Source organism: Nothoprocta perdicaria, unplaced genomic scaffold (genome assembly GCF_003342845.1).
Source record: "Nothoprocta perdicaria isolate Ctin4 unplaced genomic scaffold, notPer1 scaffold_237, whole genome shotgun sequence".
NCBI lineage: Eukaryota > Metazoa > Chordata > Aves > Tinamiformes > Tinamidae > Nothoprocta > Nothoprocta perdicaria.
The window spans coordinates 318,264-334,244 of record NW_020455463.1 but is presented as its reverse complement, the minus strand read 5'-3'; the positions used below and the strand labels follow the sequence as shown (position 1 = coordinate 334,244).

The following is a 15,981-nucleotide window of genomic DNA, read 5'->3' as shown; positions in this document are numbered from 1 at the left end:
TAAAATTACTGGATCTAAAAATAAAGCCGTGGTTAAAAGCCTCCCCCACCTTCTCCAATCTCCCACCCCTTCCACCCCTCTCCTTCTCCCTCCCTCCCTCCCTCTCTCCCTGCCTCTCTCCGTGTGTTTGCGTTTGACAAAGAAATTATTTGAACGTCCCACTGCCTCATAAGAAAAAAAAAAAAAAGGAAGCAGAATAGCAGTTTTGACATATGGATGTGATTTTTTCTGCCCTGGGACAGATGCACGCGGAGCGCGAGCAGCAGCGGGGGCCGCGGCGCTGAGCGGCCGCGGTGGCTCCGCGTCGCACGGGTCCTGCGGCCACATCTCCAGCCATGAGAAAGCGGAGCAAAGGACCGGGCTCGCTCGTCATGTGCCTTTCCGGCTAAAACTGTGGAAAACAAGCAAACAAGCAAACAAGCACCAATTCTGGAAGGGGGGGGGACGGTGGTGGGGGTGGTGGGGGGGGCGGGAGGGAAGGAGAAGGCGAAATCATCTGCAAGCGGCGCGCCGCGAGACCTCTCGTCCTCCGACTTCCCCGAGAGATCTTGGATGCTGGAAGAAGCCTCTTGGATATGGGATCATATCTGGTTTATCACAGTCTGGGTTTGATCCTCTGCTGCTCCGTCCTGAGTTCCGTCTACGCGCTGGTGAGTAGCCGAATCTTTTTCCCTTCACGTTTTTGAACAAGCTGCTCGGCTGTTTCCTTGATGAGTAACTTACTGTATCAGGGATTAAGAAGAGTGGTTGTTTTATTTTTTTTCTTTTTTTTTTTCCACCTCCCCTCTTTTTTTTTCTTTTTTTTTCTTTTTTTCTTTTTTTTTTTCCTCAGACCAAGGCTTCATTTAGCTGGCAGATAGCGAGTGTCTTTGCTCCCAGAGCTGCCGCACCAGCTGAAATTAAAATGTCTGTGACCCCCCGAGGGAGTTTGAATCACTTTTAAAACCCTCCAAAGAGAAACGCGTGCAGTTTGACAGGGCGAAGAGGCAAAAGGCAAGCAGTGCAAGAGACACCTAGATGAGAGTAAAGGGAAACTTTTCAGCTTCTTCTTTTTTTTTTTCTTTTTCTTTCTTTTTATTTTTCCTACAGTCTACCCACCAGCATGAGCAACTTCATTTTTATTTAATCTCTTTAATCTTCTTAACCTCAGCAAAATAGTGCCTTTCTCTCTGGGATTATCTTTAGAGAGGACCTCAGAGTGCAGAACTCAATGTGAGGATGGCAGTTTACACTCGGGAGAATGAGAGTAGTATTAACCCCTTGCTCTCCAGGGCTGTTTTCACCTGTTCTTGCATACCCTCACGAAGGGTTTTTTCCTTCCAGAGGAAGACAAGTGCTGCAAAAAGGGCTAAACTGTCTTGATGGCAGTGATGGGCAAGGCATTAAGCTCCATAGACCCACTTGACAGCCTTGAGTGTTTTCTCAAAACCTTCTGCAGAAAAGGAGGTAAATATCACCCAAAGCCAGACCTTAGGTTTGAATCCCTGATGTGCATACAGCTTTGACGTGACCCTCAGTTTCTTTTTCCATCCCTGACATTAGCTGCATTGCTGCGCTTTTGCAGTACCCTCTAGCATAGCAAGTGACATGAGCACTACCTGGGATGGCGCCTGCTATCTTCAGGAGATATCTGATGGAGACGTGTTTGGAAGGGAGCAGGTTAGCTGCAATCCCAGCTCCTGGTGGGTCTTCCCTGATGCTCCAGGATCCATCAGGCTTAGCTTATTCTGCTAGGTTTAGTAGGAATTGTTGGGGACTTTATGCTGTCCAAGGTGAGTGCTTCCCCAAGACTTCTAGCATCATGCTGGAGGAAAGCATCTCATTGATAAAACAAGAGGTAACTGTGGAAAGAGTTACTATTGTGGTCCATGCCTACCACTGTCCATCTCCAAGCATGGATAAACCTTTGAAAGCTCAAAGAAAATCAAGAGATGCTGGTGAGGTCAGGTGTAGAGTCTGTAAAGGTCCAATGATGGTTGAGGTTGAGATTCTAGATTCAGACCAGCACCTCCTCTGCCCACAGTCATCTTAGGGGCCATCTCTTCATGCAGTTTATGGGGATGTTACCTGCTAGCTTCTTCCTTCACAGACCTGCTGGTGCTGAAGTCAGCAACAAAACACTCATTAGCTTCAATGTCCCTGTGGGTGCCAATGAAAATCAGAGATTTGGGACAGCCAAAATTAGAGTTAGGCAAGCTTCAGGAGACAAGAAAGGTGGGATAGCACTCTCCTGCTCATCTCCAGCCTTATTAATACCTGCTTTTTTTCTAGTCTGATGGCACATCTAGAAGGTGCAGAAGATCCGAGTTGGTGTCAAGTCTCAGCTCAGGTGTATTCAGCATTTTTTTTTTTAAATTTATTTTTAACTTGTGTGCAATCCAGAGCTAAGGAAAAGAGCAGTAATCCCTCAACAAGAGAGATACATTGTTTGATTTATCCGGGCCCAAAGCACACTTTTTGAGACCCCTCCCTTGCTTTTCAAACCTGCTGCTTGGTTTACAGGTTAGCAAGAGCTAAGGAAAATCCCAGGCAGTCTGAAAAGTTACCCTTAAAATTCAGAGCTCCAAAGATATCCTGTGTCTCCTCTGTTGTTCCTTTAATCATTAGGAGAAGAAGGGGACACCCCTGTCATCCTGTTGTTTAATGACTTGCGAGGCAGGGAACATATTGCAGGGAGCCTAGAGCCTGTTTGCTTCCCTCCCTCCTAAATTAACTTGATTTTTAAAATTAACTTTAAATTGGCTGCATATTTTAACACCATGGCTTCTTACTTGCTTCATGAGAAGGGTTGTCTACACGCTTGATGTTTTGCCCAGCAGGTCTGAATGGGTTTTAGGGGCTGTTGTCAGCTGTAAATGCCTCTTTCCTTGCAATAATTGCCATGGTGCTTGCAACAAGGTTGCTTTGCACCCGACAGTGGTGACCACAGGGATCAGCCAATGTCTGACATGTCCTGCTGTCACCATCGAGACATCCTGTGCTGATCTTTTCTCTTATTTCTATATTATGCTTTGCTAAGAATGCTGATAAAGGTGCTGCATGCAATGAGTGCTGAAGTGGGGGTGGGAAATGTTCTCTCAGACTCTTGGTACATCGTGGGGTACATCAGTTGCTAGATGAATCAGTCTCCAAAGAGCAGTTCAGGCTGCACATCTCTGCCTTTAGTTGTGAGGCCACAAAAATACTCAGCACACGGTAAAATGCCCTGGAAGTGGGTGCTCTTGGAGGCAACTGCATCCCTCTCACTTGCGTTTCATGCTGTGGCCCATCCAGACGCTCATTTCTCATGGGGTCCATGTGGATGTTGTGCCCGCTATGAGGCTGTAGCATCACCAAAGCCCCATCACAAGATCTGTGCCCAGTCCCTGGGGTTTCAGGCAGCAGCTGAGAGGGACCGAGGCTGCTTTCTTTGACATGCGGTAAATAACTTCTGTGATGATCTGATCACCTCCAATTCCCCATCAATCCCCACTTTCCATGGGAATATTCCCAATTTAACACCTGCCTGAACACACAGGGCACTTCTGCCCTTTGAGCAAGCGATTTTCTCCTGAAATTTGGCTGTGTAATAGCGCAGATTTGGGTTATTCTCCTTCCTGGTCCAAGGACCAAGGAAGTACAACCAGCTTGAACCAGAAAATCCCGCAAAAGCAGGCTTAAAAATATGATGCATGCACAAGGAGCTTTAGAAATGGGGATCAACCTCAGGAGTAGTTAAGGTGCAGGTACTAAGATTTTATCTGAGAAACTCTGCCAAACTTTCCTGAACTCCTTGCTCCAGAAAGACCTCTTCATGTCCTACTTCTCAACCCCTAAACCCATGGCTTGTTCCTTGCTTTGACACTCTAAACCTGGCAGCTTCCAATCTGGTTGTCACCGAAGGAGACACAAATTAGGGGGAAAAATCCAGCAGCTTGCTGAGATGCCGTGGCCGGGCTTTGGGTCAGAATAGCTCCTCTTTGAGACACGGGTAACAGGCTGAGCTCTTCGTGGTCTATCTAGCCTAGGTGAGGAGGTCCAATCATGGACATGAGATAGGGGACAAAACAGATCCCACTCCACTGTCCACTGGTTTGGGTTAGTTCCTCTCTCAGGTTTTGCTTTCTAAAGGGTGCTCAGCATCTCAGAGGAGGTACTGCATCTTCAGAGAGCTGCATTTTTCCAAGCAGGACAGTAGTGAACCCTCCAAGAGGCTGTGGGCTCCATCCAGGACCCCTGCATTGGATAGGGGTAAAGGAGATACCTGAAGGAGGAGATGATCGGTGTCTTGTTCTCTGATTTGTGTCTTGTTCTCCGATTTGTGTCTTGTCACTGGCCTGGCCAGAATCACCTCTTTAATGGATCTGGAAAAGGGAAGGATTTAAAGCTGAATAATTTATAGCTGGAAGGGAAAGATAATCATATTCTGTCTCAGAACACGGTCCAATAATAAAAAGAGTAATAACAATAAAATAATTCCGCATAGAGATCCTGCAAAGCCTGACGAGCTGTCTGCCTTCAGTAAATAAAGGCAGGCTCCAAGCACAGGAAAGCAATGTCTGAAATGTTTCTCTCCCCGCACGCGCTTGGGAGCGTGCCCATCGCTGCCCCGTGTATTTAGGAAGGATACAATTTTTGTTATTGTACTTTGGGATTAGCAGATATCCCTGGACTATAAAATACTCAACCGCAAAATATAAAGCAAACAAGCCTCTGTGTCAGCCTAATGCAGGGGCTGTGATTTCATCCCTGGTGGCAAATCTGACCTGAGCACTCTGGGTCCGGTGCAATCCATCCCTTGATACACCAGGGGCAGGGAGAGAGACACATCAGCTGTGTACAAAGAGGGTCAAGGCTGGAGGAAATAAAATCTGAGGTGCGCTTTTTAGGTCCAGACAGTTGTTGTTTGGGTTTGGGATGCCCAGAAATAGCCTCTAAGGGGTGCTTTGAAACCAGCAGGATGATCTGGCTTTGCCGGGTAGTCCCGACTTGGACAGCTCAGACAGAGACAGCTGCTGCCCCCATCCTGCCATCTCCAGCTTCCTTGGGCATGTGCATGAATTCTCCATCCCTTGCAGTCAGTCTCTGGTTTACGGTGTTGTTTGGGGCTAATTCTGGAGTTATTTGGGTAGAAAGCATGGGTACGCAGTCATCATGCAAATCAGTAGGCTAAAAGCAGAAGGAATCATCTAATTCACGACTTTGTCCAAGGGAAAACCTGCCTTCCTTCCCAGTAGCCCCTGAGCAGAGTATAGAAGTGATTTTTCTCTTGGAAAGGGGCTCCAAAACCATAATCTGGTGTGAAGTCCAAAGGGGGCAGTCCTCCCTTTCCTATGACTGTCCCTGGGTTCGCTCCAGCATTTTGAACTCTGTTCCCTCTGACGCGGATAGGATCAGCAAGGACAGTGGAAAGTGGGCAAAACACAAGCTGCCAGTGCCTTGCAGCTGAGGAGGGGAACACCAAGGGGAGAAGGTCAAGGTCTCTCCTACCCATCTCCTTGCTACCCCTCTCTCCTGCTGGAACAACCCTCCATTTGGGGACAGTCATCGGCAGGACTGTCTCTCCTGGTTGCTGCTGCTACGGCACATTAAAAACAAACAATATAACAGCTCAGAAAAAAAGCAGTCCCACTTACTCTCAACTCTCCCCCTTACCATCACACTCCTGACCACACATTCTCCTCCATGTTTCAACCCTACCTCCTACTGCTAAAAAATAAATGCATGAATGGCAACGTGTGCCAATGCATGCGGGTCCTGCGTATGACCATAGGGTGGACTTCACTGCTACCTCTGAACTTTCCCTCAGACATCCTTAATCATTAGCACCCACATTGGCCATGTTTTTGTCTGAGCAGAGAAGCAGCACTTCAAGGAATGCCCACATCATGGATCTGCATAGCACAGGCTGGTGGGATTGGACACAGCCACCTTGCTTTGAGCGGAAAGAGGGTTTAGGCTCATAGATGTGAGATATCCTGTGTCAACTTAGCTTCAGGGCCAGAGATAGGACCTAGAGCCCTTATTTAGAAATAGAGAGGTGAACAACTGCTTCCAATGTTCAGTATGAGGTATGGACAAGAGGAACAACACGGACGGGACCTATTCACCTACCTGAGGAACTGCAGCTCATGAGGACAGTGAAGAGGTTGGGTTAAACCGTTCCACCTACATGATACTGAGGCAGGTTAGCAACAGGCAGGACTCAGCTATACAGCTGTCCTGCCCATGCTAACCTCCCCAACCCTACCAAAGTGCAGAATAAATGAGCCTTTGAAGTCCAAAGGTGTCTGGTGTCTTCCAGGCTTTCCACTGTAATGACCTCTGATATCAACCGTCTGGCAGATAAGGGCAGTTCTTCAAAAGGAGACGTGGCCTCCTTGGAAAAGATCCACTCCCAAATCAGCGTCTGGGGCCAGGGCTGACGGCGGGAGCTGCTGTCTCAGCACCCCGTCAGGACGGTTATCTCACTTTTCACATAGCTCCCCTGTTGCTGATCAGGGTTCCTCGATGTTATCTTTCCTTTAGTCCCTCCTCCTCTCCAAGTGTTTCAGTGTATTTGTTTATTTGCTTGGTCTTGTCACACTGCAAGCAAACCTTAGTTGCACCTGCAAAGGCAGGTTTTAAAAGTCACTGGGAGTCCTTAGAAAATCTGATATTTTTATTTTTTGCTGTATGTTAGAACAGAAAAGAGAAATGCAAAATTCAGGTAATGCTTGCCAAAAGATAAGGGAAAAGAGAATCTGGAAGGAGGAATGGATGGTAATGAAGTACCACTTCTTGGGCATGAAGTAGAGGGCAAACGATCTGAGACCTGAGAGCTGGTGGGGAGTTTGGAGCACTTGCCACTGGTCATTTAGGCTTATTCTCATTGCCTTCACTTATCCAAAACTCCAGGAGAAGTTAGAACCCGCCCTGCACACTAGACACAGAAGCTGGATCAGCAGAAGCAGACAAGCCGGGGGACATTTCTTAGGAGGAAGAGGAGGATTTCAGAAGCTGGGGCCACCTCAGCTCTGCTTCATTCAAGGATCCTTGGTTTAAAGCTATTCAGGAAATTGGTTCGTCTCCAGGAGCAAATGCCCTTTTGCAACTGAAGAATATGAATAAAATCCCAAAGTTAATGAAACCACTGGACTCTTTTCCATAGCCTTTGCATGCTGTTTCCATCTATCTCACCTTAATGTCCAAACCCCAAGCTTTCCCTCACAAATTTGCATTTTCTCCTCGGCTGCAACATCTCAAAATGCTTCTCCTTCCAGGCTCTGATCAATCAGAATGAAAATAGCTTTGGTACTAAGGATAGTGGATGCAAGCAAATGACTTGTTTCTCCTGGTTACATTCAAAAAGCAGGATGAACAGAACAATGTTGTCTAGCCTATCTACTTCAGGGTTAGCAATTTCACTGAGTTCAGTTAAAATATCAAGCAGGAAGGGAGCTGGTAGTAGACGGGTCTAGTAGAAGATGATCAACACAGACCACTTCAAAAACTAGAATTATCAGGAGCCATCAGTTTCTGAGGCCTTCCCGCCTCTTAGAGTTGATTTCCCCGTGATTTTCTCAAAGCTTGTGATCTCCTCCCATGCTTTCTAGGTCACTGAATTTCTTACTCTAAAATGGCCTCTTCACTTAAGGAGGGAGACAAGGAGATGAGATTTAGCCCCTCCACTCAATATCTGCATGGTCTCCATCATCTATTGCTCTGTGTGCTCTGAGGTGGACTCTATGCATCTGGAAATGTGTGTTGCTTTTATTGTTCTTTCTGTAGAGGGGCAAAAGAGAGAGGTGTCTCTGTAGGCATAGGAGTGGAAATGTTTTTTAGGTCTCAATAGATGTGATAAGAAAGCGTGGGCTTGTGGGTGGTCAGAGGGTCTGATGCACCATGTCTAATGCAGACGTGGCTTGTTTTAGCTTGTGCTAAATTACCATGACTGTGGTGGACCTAGAAATATTTACCTAGCCTAACCATGGACTGTAGATATTGATAACATATATTCCTGCATCTCAGGGTTGACCCACGTCCTCCAGGAACCTGCTCAGCTGCAGAGCTTCAGTTCCTCTGAGATAGCTCTCCAAAAGCATGAGAGGTCTGGAGGTCTGTCCTCATTTCCTCAGCTAGCGAAAGGCACAGAGTTGGTCCAAAACTGTTGTGTACATATGTTGCCTATGTACACACGTGTGAACATGTGGACACAGCTGTACTGCTCTGACACACCACAGCTTCACTGAGCAGACTAGGAGCATCCCACCATCAGATTCCACTGCATAGTACCAGCTTCAGCTCCAGTTTGTTTCCTGACATGATTAGTGTTCCTTCGTTCAGTCTTTCATCAGGACAAAAGCACAAAAGCTTATTTTTCCTTCCTTCCTTCCTTCCTTCCTTCCTTCCTTCCTTCCTTCCTTCCTTCCTTCCTTCCTTCCTTCCTTCCTTCCTTCCTTCCTTCCTTCCTTCCTTCCTTCCTTCCTTCCTTCCTTCCTTCCTTCCTTCCTTCCTTCCTTCCTTCCTTCCTTCCTTCCTTCCTTCCTTCCTTCCTTCCTTCCTCATTTTTCTCCTTTATTCCTGGATTCTTATATTCTCTGTGATTTGCCTTAACCTCATCACAGAAACCACAAAGCATGAGGGGCCAGACCATTTCTCTGGCATGAATCAATGCTGTTCCTGTGAAGTGCAGAAGAGCCAGGAGCGTCTCAGCTGATGTTAATCAGTGTCAATGAAGGGAAACAAGGAGAGAGCCAAGGGGTAACCTGGAGTAGCCCAGCTGGCACATCCTGGTATTGGCCTCCTGGCCCTGCATTGCACAGCAGGGGAGAGGGAGTTCCAAGTTTGGAGATCTGGATTGAATGACAACCCCCCAGTATCCAGATGCTTCTCCAAACCATGTTCAGCCATGCTTCAGTAGCTTCTCTTGTGGCTGCCTGCCTTGTACAATGAGTACCTTCTTGAAAGCACTTAAACATGAGCAATCTGGAGGAGGAAGGATGAAGCATGGGGAGCTTCTCCCATGTTTCTGGCTATGGTGATGGTGGGAAGGAGGATGAGCTTTCTAGCAGCAGGAGATTTCAAACCACAGGACAGGGCTGAATTCAGCTGTGGATTTCCAAATCATGATGAGGAATGATATCTGAGCCTAAGAAGTCTGAGGAAGCTTATCATCCATGTGTAAAGTACTTGGTAAGAGATTGGCTCGGAGGATTTATTTCCTTGCCAGGGCTTCGTGCAAGGATGTGGTCCCATGAGCAGAGACCAGCTGCAGGTCCTCCCCCATAGATGTCCACCTCCATCTCCACTGCAGAAGCATCTGAGGTGTCAACCATGCTGAGATGGGGCTACAAGAGGGGATGCAAGAAGAGAAAGGGGAGCAAGAGGGGGATGCCCTGATCACAGAGCTGCTCCTGGATCAGGTCCCTCCTGCATGAAGGGCTTTAGCTGGGAAGGTGAAGGAGGAAGGGAAGGAGCAGAACCATGTCTGATGCCGAATCAGAACCTTAATCAAGGTGATGGAGATGGGGACAGGCTGGAGTACCTGTGGTGGAGGATAGGAAAGGCAGTCGGAAGAGGGGCGGGAATAGAAAGGAAGGAAGAAGCCCCTGGGTGGTCACAGCTGTTGCATTGTTGCAGCTGTGGCTGTTACAATGTTCTGTTCAGGTGTTGCAGAATGACATTGTTGCATTTGACGGATGCTGAGGAGTCAGGTCCTCTAAGGCCGGGGTGGCTCAATGGAGCTCAGAGCTTCCCTTCCCACTGCTGCTTGGAGCACGGGGCAGGGGACCTGGGCTCCCTTGGGAGCCAGGTGAGATGCATCTCATCTTTGAGGGGATCTCCATCTCCATGGGCTCCTGTTCCCTGTGTAGACAGCGTCTCCTCCCCCCACCAAAGGCACTTAGGGGAGAGCAGAAATTTGCACCCTAAAGTTGCTTTTTTTCCCCACTAGTCTCAGGCAGGGGGGGAGGTCAGAAGATATGGTGATGCTGAGGATATCTGCAAAGAGAGGAGCTGAACCTCGATGTTGGACAGAAGAGGAGCAGCCCTCAGGAGATGTGACAGGCACCAACAAGCCTGTGTGATTCATGTGTGATCACTGCATGCATCAGAGCTGCTCATCACATCTTCCTAAAAACTAGCTTCTCCTCCATTTTTTTCTATTCTTTACCTGCTTCTGTAGTTTTATTTTTGCATGCTTAAAATACTAGGGGCTCCTCCAAAAGCAGCCCTCTGGAATTCTCCTCTTTCTCCTTCTCTTGTTTTGGAACTCTAGAAATGATGAGCTCTAACTTCTCTCTGCTGCTAAGAAATTAATAATAATGATAATAGTAATAATAATAAATAAACCCTTGTTTTTATCCTAAATGCAATTTGAGCATTCTCCAACACATGATTTCTAGGGTGCAAAGAAAACCAGGTTTATAAAAACACCAGATAAATCCACAAGAAGTGGTGGTCCTCTTGGATGACCAGTTACACATATTCTTGAGGGATAGGGAGAAATAAATAATAAAATATTATTCTACATGTCCTTCAGCAAGTCATTCCATGGAGGGAGTTGTCCATGTGGGAGAAAGGAATAGACATCTAAAGAATTGTGGTGCTTCAAAGAAAAAGCTCCTTTGATAGCTTTCATGTTCATCATCTAGCCAGTAGCTGAGAGATGGAGAAAAGTGCCAGGGGAAATAAAAGAAAATAATAATCCCTTGTGATTTTATTCCTCTGATGTTTGTCTGTGAATGTCCCGTTTACTTTGCTTGCATGGGAATAGGTGCTCTCCTGCAAACTCTTTGAAAACAAATTGCTTGTATTTGTTCAGCATTTGAGGTTTTGTTGGATCTCTGATATGCAGAACTAGCAGGTCTTAAAGCATAAATCTGTACATTTTAATTTGGGAAATGCATCTTTGGAAAGAGCAGGGAAAAAACCTGCATGGAGGCATAAATTAAATCACAAGAACAGGTCTGTCCTTCTCTGCTGACTAAACTGCAGGGACTCATCCCAGCACGGCTCCAGGAGACATGGTGGATTTTTGGCCTATTTTATTATACTGTAGCAATTTCTGGACAGTTCCCATTTCCAGCAAAAATCTGCAGCTGCTGTAGTAATGCAGTTAGTAAAGATGTTATAAAGCAGTTATCAGTAATAAAAACTCATCCAGGACAGCAGGGAGGCTGAGAAATTTCATGCTTTATGTCCAGAATATTGTGCTTCAAATCAAATTGAGTGTTTAAAATAAAATTAGAGTTGCTTTTAGCTGGAGAGAAAAAAAAAAAAAAAAAAAAAAAAAAAAAAAAAAAGCCAGAAAGCAGTTGTTTGTCTCAATGGCTGCAAATAAACTTACAGATTTCAATTGCCCAAAAGAAAAGTCCCTATCCATACCATCTCTTCTTTGAATTTTCATGTAATGAGGAATAACACTTGTACAGTTACATCTCAGACTTCAATGTTCTCACAGACGTGTTCTCAAATACAATAACAAGTAATACACACAGTTTCAGGCTGTTCCTCCCTAGTTTCCAGTCTGCAGCCTCCAGCTTACATGAGAATCACAGACATTCCTGGGGAATTGGCAAAAAGAGAGATAAACCCCCTGAAATCTAAGAGTCTAACACTGGTCCACATCACCTAGAAAAGGTGAAGGACTCACAGATGGCAAAAAAGGGGTTGAAAAGCAAAGAAGACACTATAGTTTCCAAAGTTTGTTGACCAAGGGACCACTATTCACCACCAATACTTCCTTTGGACCACCATGGTTGGAATCATCTGACTTTAAGTTAAAAATACTGCTGTTTAACACGGTTCTGTAGAGAAGCTGGGGATCACTTACCGAGATCTTGTGAGCTGTATGATGGAGGAACAACAGTCCAAAAGGAGAGCTAGTATGTTGCTGGCCTCTGCTGTGTCACAGACCAATGGGTAGGATCGATCCCACCTTACCTGGATTTTCCAAAATAGTTTGTTTATGCTTCAGACAGCTCTCCTCATGCTATGTAAGGTGATATATATTCCCTGTTGGTTATCCCTGCTTTTTTCCCCATGGCCTATAGAAAGAGCCTTGACCAACAAATTATGTTGGAAACTTAACCATTAGATGGCTGAAGACGGAGATGGTTTCATGGTGAAATAACCTATGTGCTATCTCTGGCTATCTCTACCAAGAGGTGACTTTGAGAAGCTGTTACTTTTTGGGGGGTTCCTCTCTTTATCAGTCTCAGTTATTCAGGCTTGGCTCTGAAGGTGTTGAGGAACCCATTCCAAATGAGATCTAAGGGAGTTATCATCAAAACAACTTTACACTCTTAGTCTCTGGGCTCTGGGCCATATTTTTCTCCGAGGAGAGATGCATTTGCCGCAAGCCTGCATAATGTTAAGCCTAGCAGTAACAAACTCTTATCTGTGGCCTCAAAATGTGATTGTCCTACTAATAACGTAGATGTAGATCTGTAGCCTATGACTCCCAAGGGATTCACTAATAAGGATCTATTGGCTTTAGAGTGGCGGCTGGTTTTGCAATAGGCAAGCAGCCAAAAATAACATTTTCCTGTCCACCCTCTCCAAAATCTATCGTGTGAAGACATTTCTCCTGGTGTCATTTCAGAAGGGGAGGCTATTTATTTTTAGGATCTTGGATTTTGGTAGAGGGAGACTCATATACAGAGATGGGCATCTCATAGACACTGCGGCTATGCCAGCTCCCATTCAAAGGAGTTGGGAAGCAGCAGTGGCCTTGGAGGGAAGTGAGGATGGAGGCTGCGCTCTCCACTGTCTGCCCCCCCTGTAGAGCGTGGAGTCTAGCCAGAGAAACTTTCTGCTTTCTCATTGTCTCTGCAGCAAACCAACCTTGGGGGTTGGGGATGGCTGTGAGAGAATCTCAGTTAATGGATTTGAGACATTATTAAAACAGGAAATGTGCCTGACGGCTTTGCGGTTTCAGTAGCATCTCTGAAACAGCTAGCTTCCTTCTCCCCATGTATCTCAATGTTTGTGGATATTGTCTCTCAGATAGCTGAAGAGGAGGGACTGAGTTGGTGCAAATCATCTGAATTTGCAGGGGTCCTCCACAGGTCCTCTGCTTTTTATGTTGCCTGGATTTAAATTTGAGACCTTGAGACTTCCTGGAGACTCTGCTGTCTTGGCCTAGGATTTGAGAGAAATCTAACTTTGAAGACCTTAATAATAACAGCATTTATTGGTTTCTGTAAAATTCAACATTCAGACATACAACTCTGTCCCGAGCTGGTCCAATGGTGACCAAGGACACATGATCAATGAGACAAGACAGAAGGAGAGAAGACGTCTAGTCTGGAGAAGATCAAGGGGACACATGATTACGGTCTTCCAAGACATGAAAGGCTTCTACACAGAGGAAGGAAAAAAAATGTGTTCCTCGTGTCCCACAGGGACTGGAGGTTATGACCTTAGACTACAGCAAAGCAGATCACATTAAATATCAGGAGAAACTTTCTGACCTAAAGGCAGTAGGGCAGTGGAATAAGTTGTCACTGGAAACTAGATATTCTCTATCACTCGGAGTTGTTAAAGCAGCTCAGAGAACACCTCTCCTGAGCTCTATCTACAGACCTGATCCTTACTTTGAATAAGAAAACAGACATGGCTCTTTTCAACAGACTTTTCTATCTTCTAAGAGTTCTGTAATGACCTCAACTTCCCAAAGATGATCCAGCCCATCATCTCCATCCTCCTTTCTGTACTCCAGTCCCTTCTTATTTTTAGCTGTCTTCTGTAAAGTAACTTCTCAATAGAGGATAAATTAAATCAACCTGATGATCAAGCTATTCAAAAACACTAAAGCAAACAGTGCTGTTGCACCCACATTTCTTTCCAGGAAGGAGAGGAAGAAAAAAAAACAGCATATCCTAAATGAACTACTCCATTTTTAATGTGCTCTTCCTGGATATATTTTGCCAGTGATGGTGATGACTTGGGGCTAGGAGAAGCTGACTTGTTTTAACGGCCCAGAATTAGTTCTCTATGAGGAATGGCAGTCCTCTATGAGAGGGGAAGCCCTTCATTCTGGAAAGAGCAGTCTAACAGAGGAAGATGTTGTTGTTATTTACTCTGGTGCTCCAGTCCTACAGTTGGAGTGTTCCCATCTATAAGAAGATATCCAAGCTGTCAACAAAAACCTTTCTTTCTCAAGCAGAACAAAAGCCATTTGCCTCCAGCAAGGCTGGCCTTCCTTTGTTTTGTAACTGTCAGCAGCCTGCGAGTTTAACTGTATAATTACATTTCCCACAGCTGGCTTCAGCTCAACAGGTTCCCCATTCAAAGCCCATAGCTGCCAGGCTCTTGCGCAGCGGGTCTGTATCTTGAAGATATCCCTCAGTGCACGGGGTACCCATAGGCGCATCAATGGCATGCTCAATGGAGCAGATCCTTGAGTATGCGCAGACCCAAAGGCAAGGTTAGGCTAATAGAAGACAGTTGTTCACAGGATTAAACTGGGCTGACAGCTGCTTTGCATCACAGGAGCACTGCAAAGCAGCCAGCGCGGGCCAACCCAATCGCTCGCTATGATCTCCCCTGTGTTTACTGTACTGGTAGTGTTTTACAGCGTGTTTATATATGCTCTGTGTTCAGAATCTCTGTGCCTGCACATGGTGTCACTGCAGAAGACAGGCCTGTGGGAGCCGGGTGCGTGAACACAGCAGCAGCTAGTTTCAACCTCAGCTTGCACTAGAGGCAGAATCCTGGTCTGGAGAGCAAAACTAGGGCACTCATGTTCTCCGAATTTGAACCTTTTTTCCCAAGACAGGATGATCTGCATCCTTCAAATCCTCAGACACTTTAACCCTCTAAAAGCAGCGTAAGATGAGACCCCAAAATACTATTTTCTTTAAATGTGGGCCATCACTACCTATGTGTGAATCTATGTGATGGAGCCACTTGACCTTTGAGAATTAGCACCTTCTAAAATCATTCCAGTTCTGCTCCTTCATTCACTGATAACTTTCGGAAACATTGCCTATCATATTTCTGGGTAGTCTTATGTGCTGCTTGTCTTGTTATCAACTAAATAATATACAGGTGGTTTCACCTGTGTATCTTTATAGCCCAGCTAATGCTCCCACATCTCTTTCCTCCCTTTTAAGAGTTATTATTTCTCCTTCCTCCTGTTCTACCCCGGAAATGTTGGGACTCTGCCTTTCATAGAGCTCCCAGGAGGTAGAACAGATCAATTTTTTTAATTCAATTTCCTTTCCTTCTACCCTGTGTTTATCTAATAGTGTAAATCTAAAAGAAGCAGAGGACTGAAAAGAGACAGACTCACTTGCTAATACCCGGAAGGGAAGGAAATAACGACAGCCCCGATACCATATTTTTCTATCTATCTGCCTTGTAGTGAAGAAGTATATTATTTTCTTGCAAAAGTCACCACATTGGTGAATGGAATGGGCTCTGCAGCAGAGATGGAGCAAAAATGTCACACCTCTTTGTGCTGAAATTTTTTGTCACGTGCTTTAAAATTCAGACCCTCGCCAACTCTGCAGACAGGTTTGTCCGTTACAGGAAGGAGCAGGGCAAAGGTTTCCCTGATTTGGATGGTCTGCAGCCATTCAAAATTCATGGTCACCCAACCACCCTCAGGATTTCCTACTGTCTCACCAAGGGCTTAGGTTCATCAGGGAAGGCTTAGTTTGGCAGTGGTTGTCTTTCAGGCTGGCACTTTTCCTCCTCATCCTGGAGGCAGCAGCGGGGATGATAACTTGGGCCTGCTCTAAAGAAAAAGACAACATCATCTAGGGACACTGTTTCTCCTGGGTCATTCAAAAACCTGGAGGAAAGGCCCACAAAGGGTCTTCTTCATCTTACAATTGAGAACCAAGTTAAAAAAAAAAAAACAACACGATTGCTCTTAGTGAGAGATTAGACTGCCCTTCTGCAGGCCAAAGGTAGAAGAAGAATTTGGTCTGTGGTTTTGAGACATGACTGGAACATAGGAGATGTAGCCATGCAAGCTCCTTCTCTCCCACACAGTGATGTCCTGTGCAT

At 45.7% G+C, this 15,981-nt stretch overlaps 1 protein-coding gene across 1 annotated transcript in view; it reads left to right on the top strand.

The window, feature by feature from the left end:
* The first annotated feature begins 508 nt into the window (after window positions 1–508).
* PTH1R (parathyroid hormone 1 receptor) overlaps window positions 509–15,981 on the top strand; it is a 103,254-nt gene continuing 87,781 nt past the window's right edge. Inside the window, exon 1 of the mRNA XM_026039683.1 lies at window positions 509–650. Coding sequence (XP_025895468.1) covers window positions 576–650 — 75 coding nt within the window. The 5' untranslated portion in view covers window positions 509–575. The remainder of the gene's footprint in view (window positions 651–15,981) is intronic.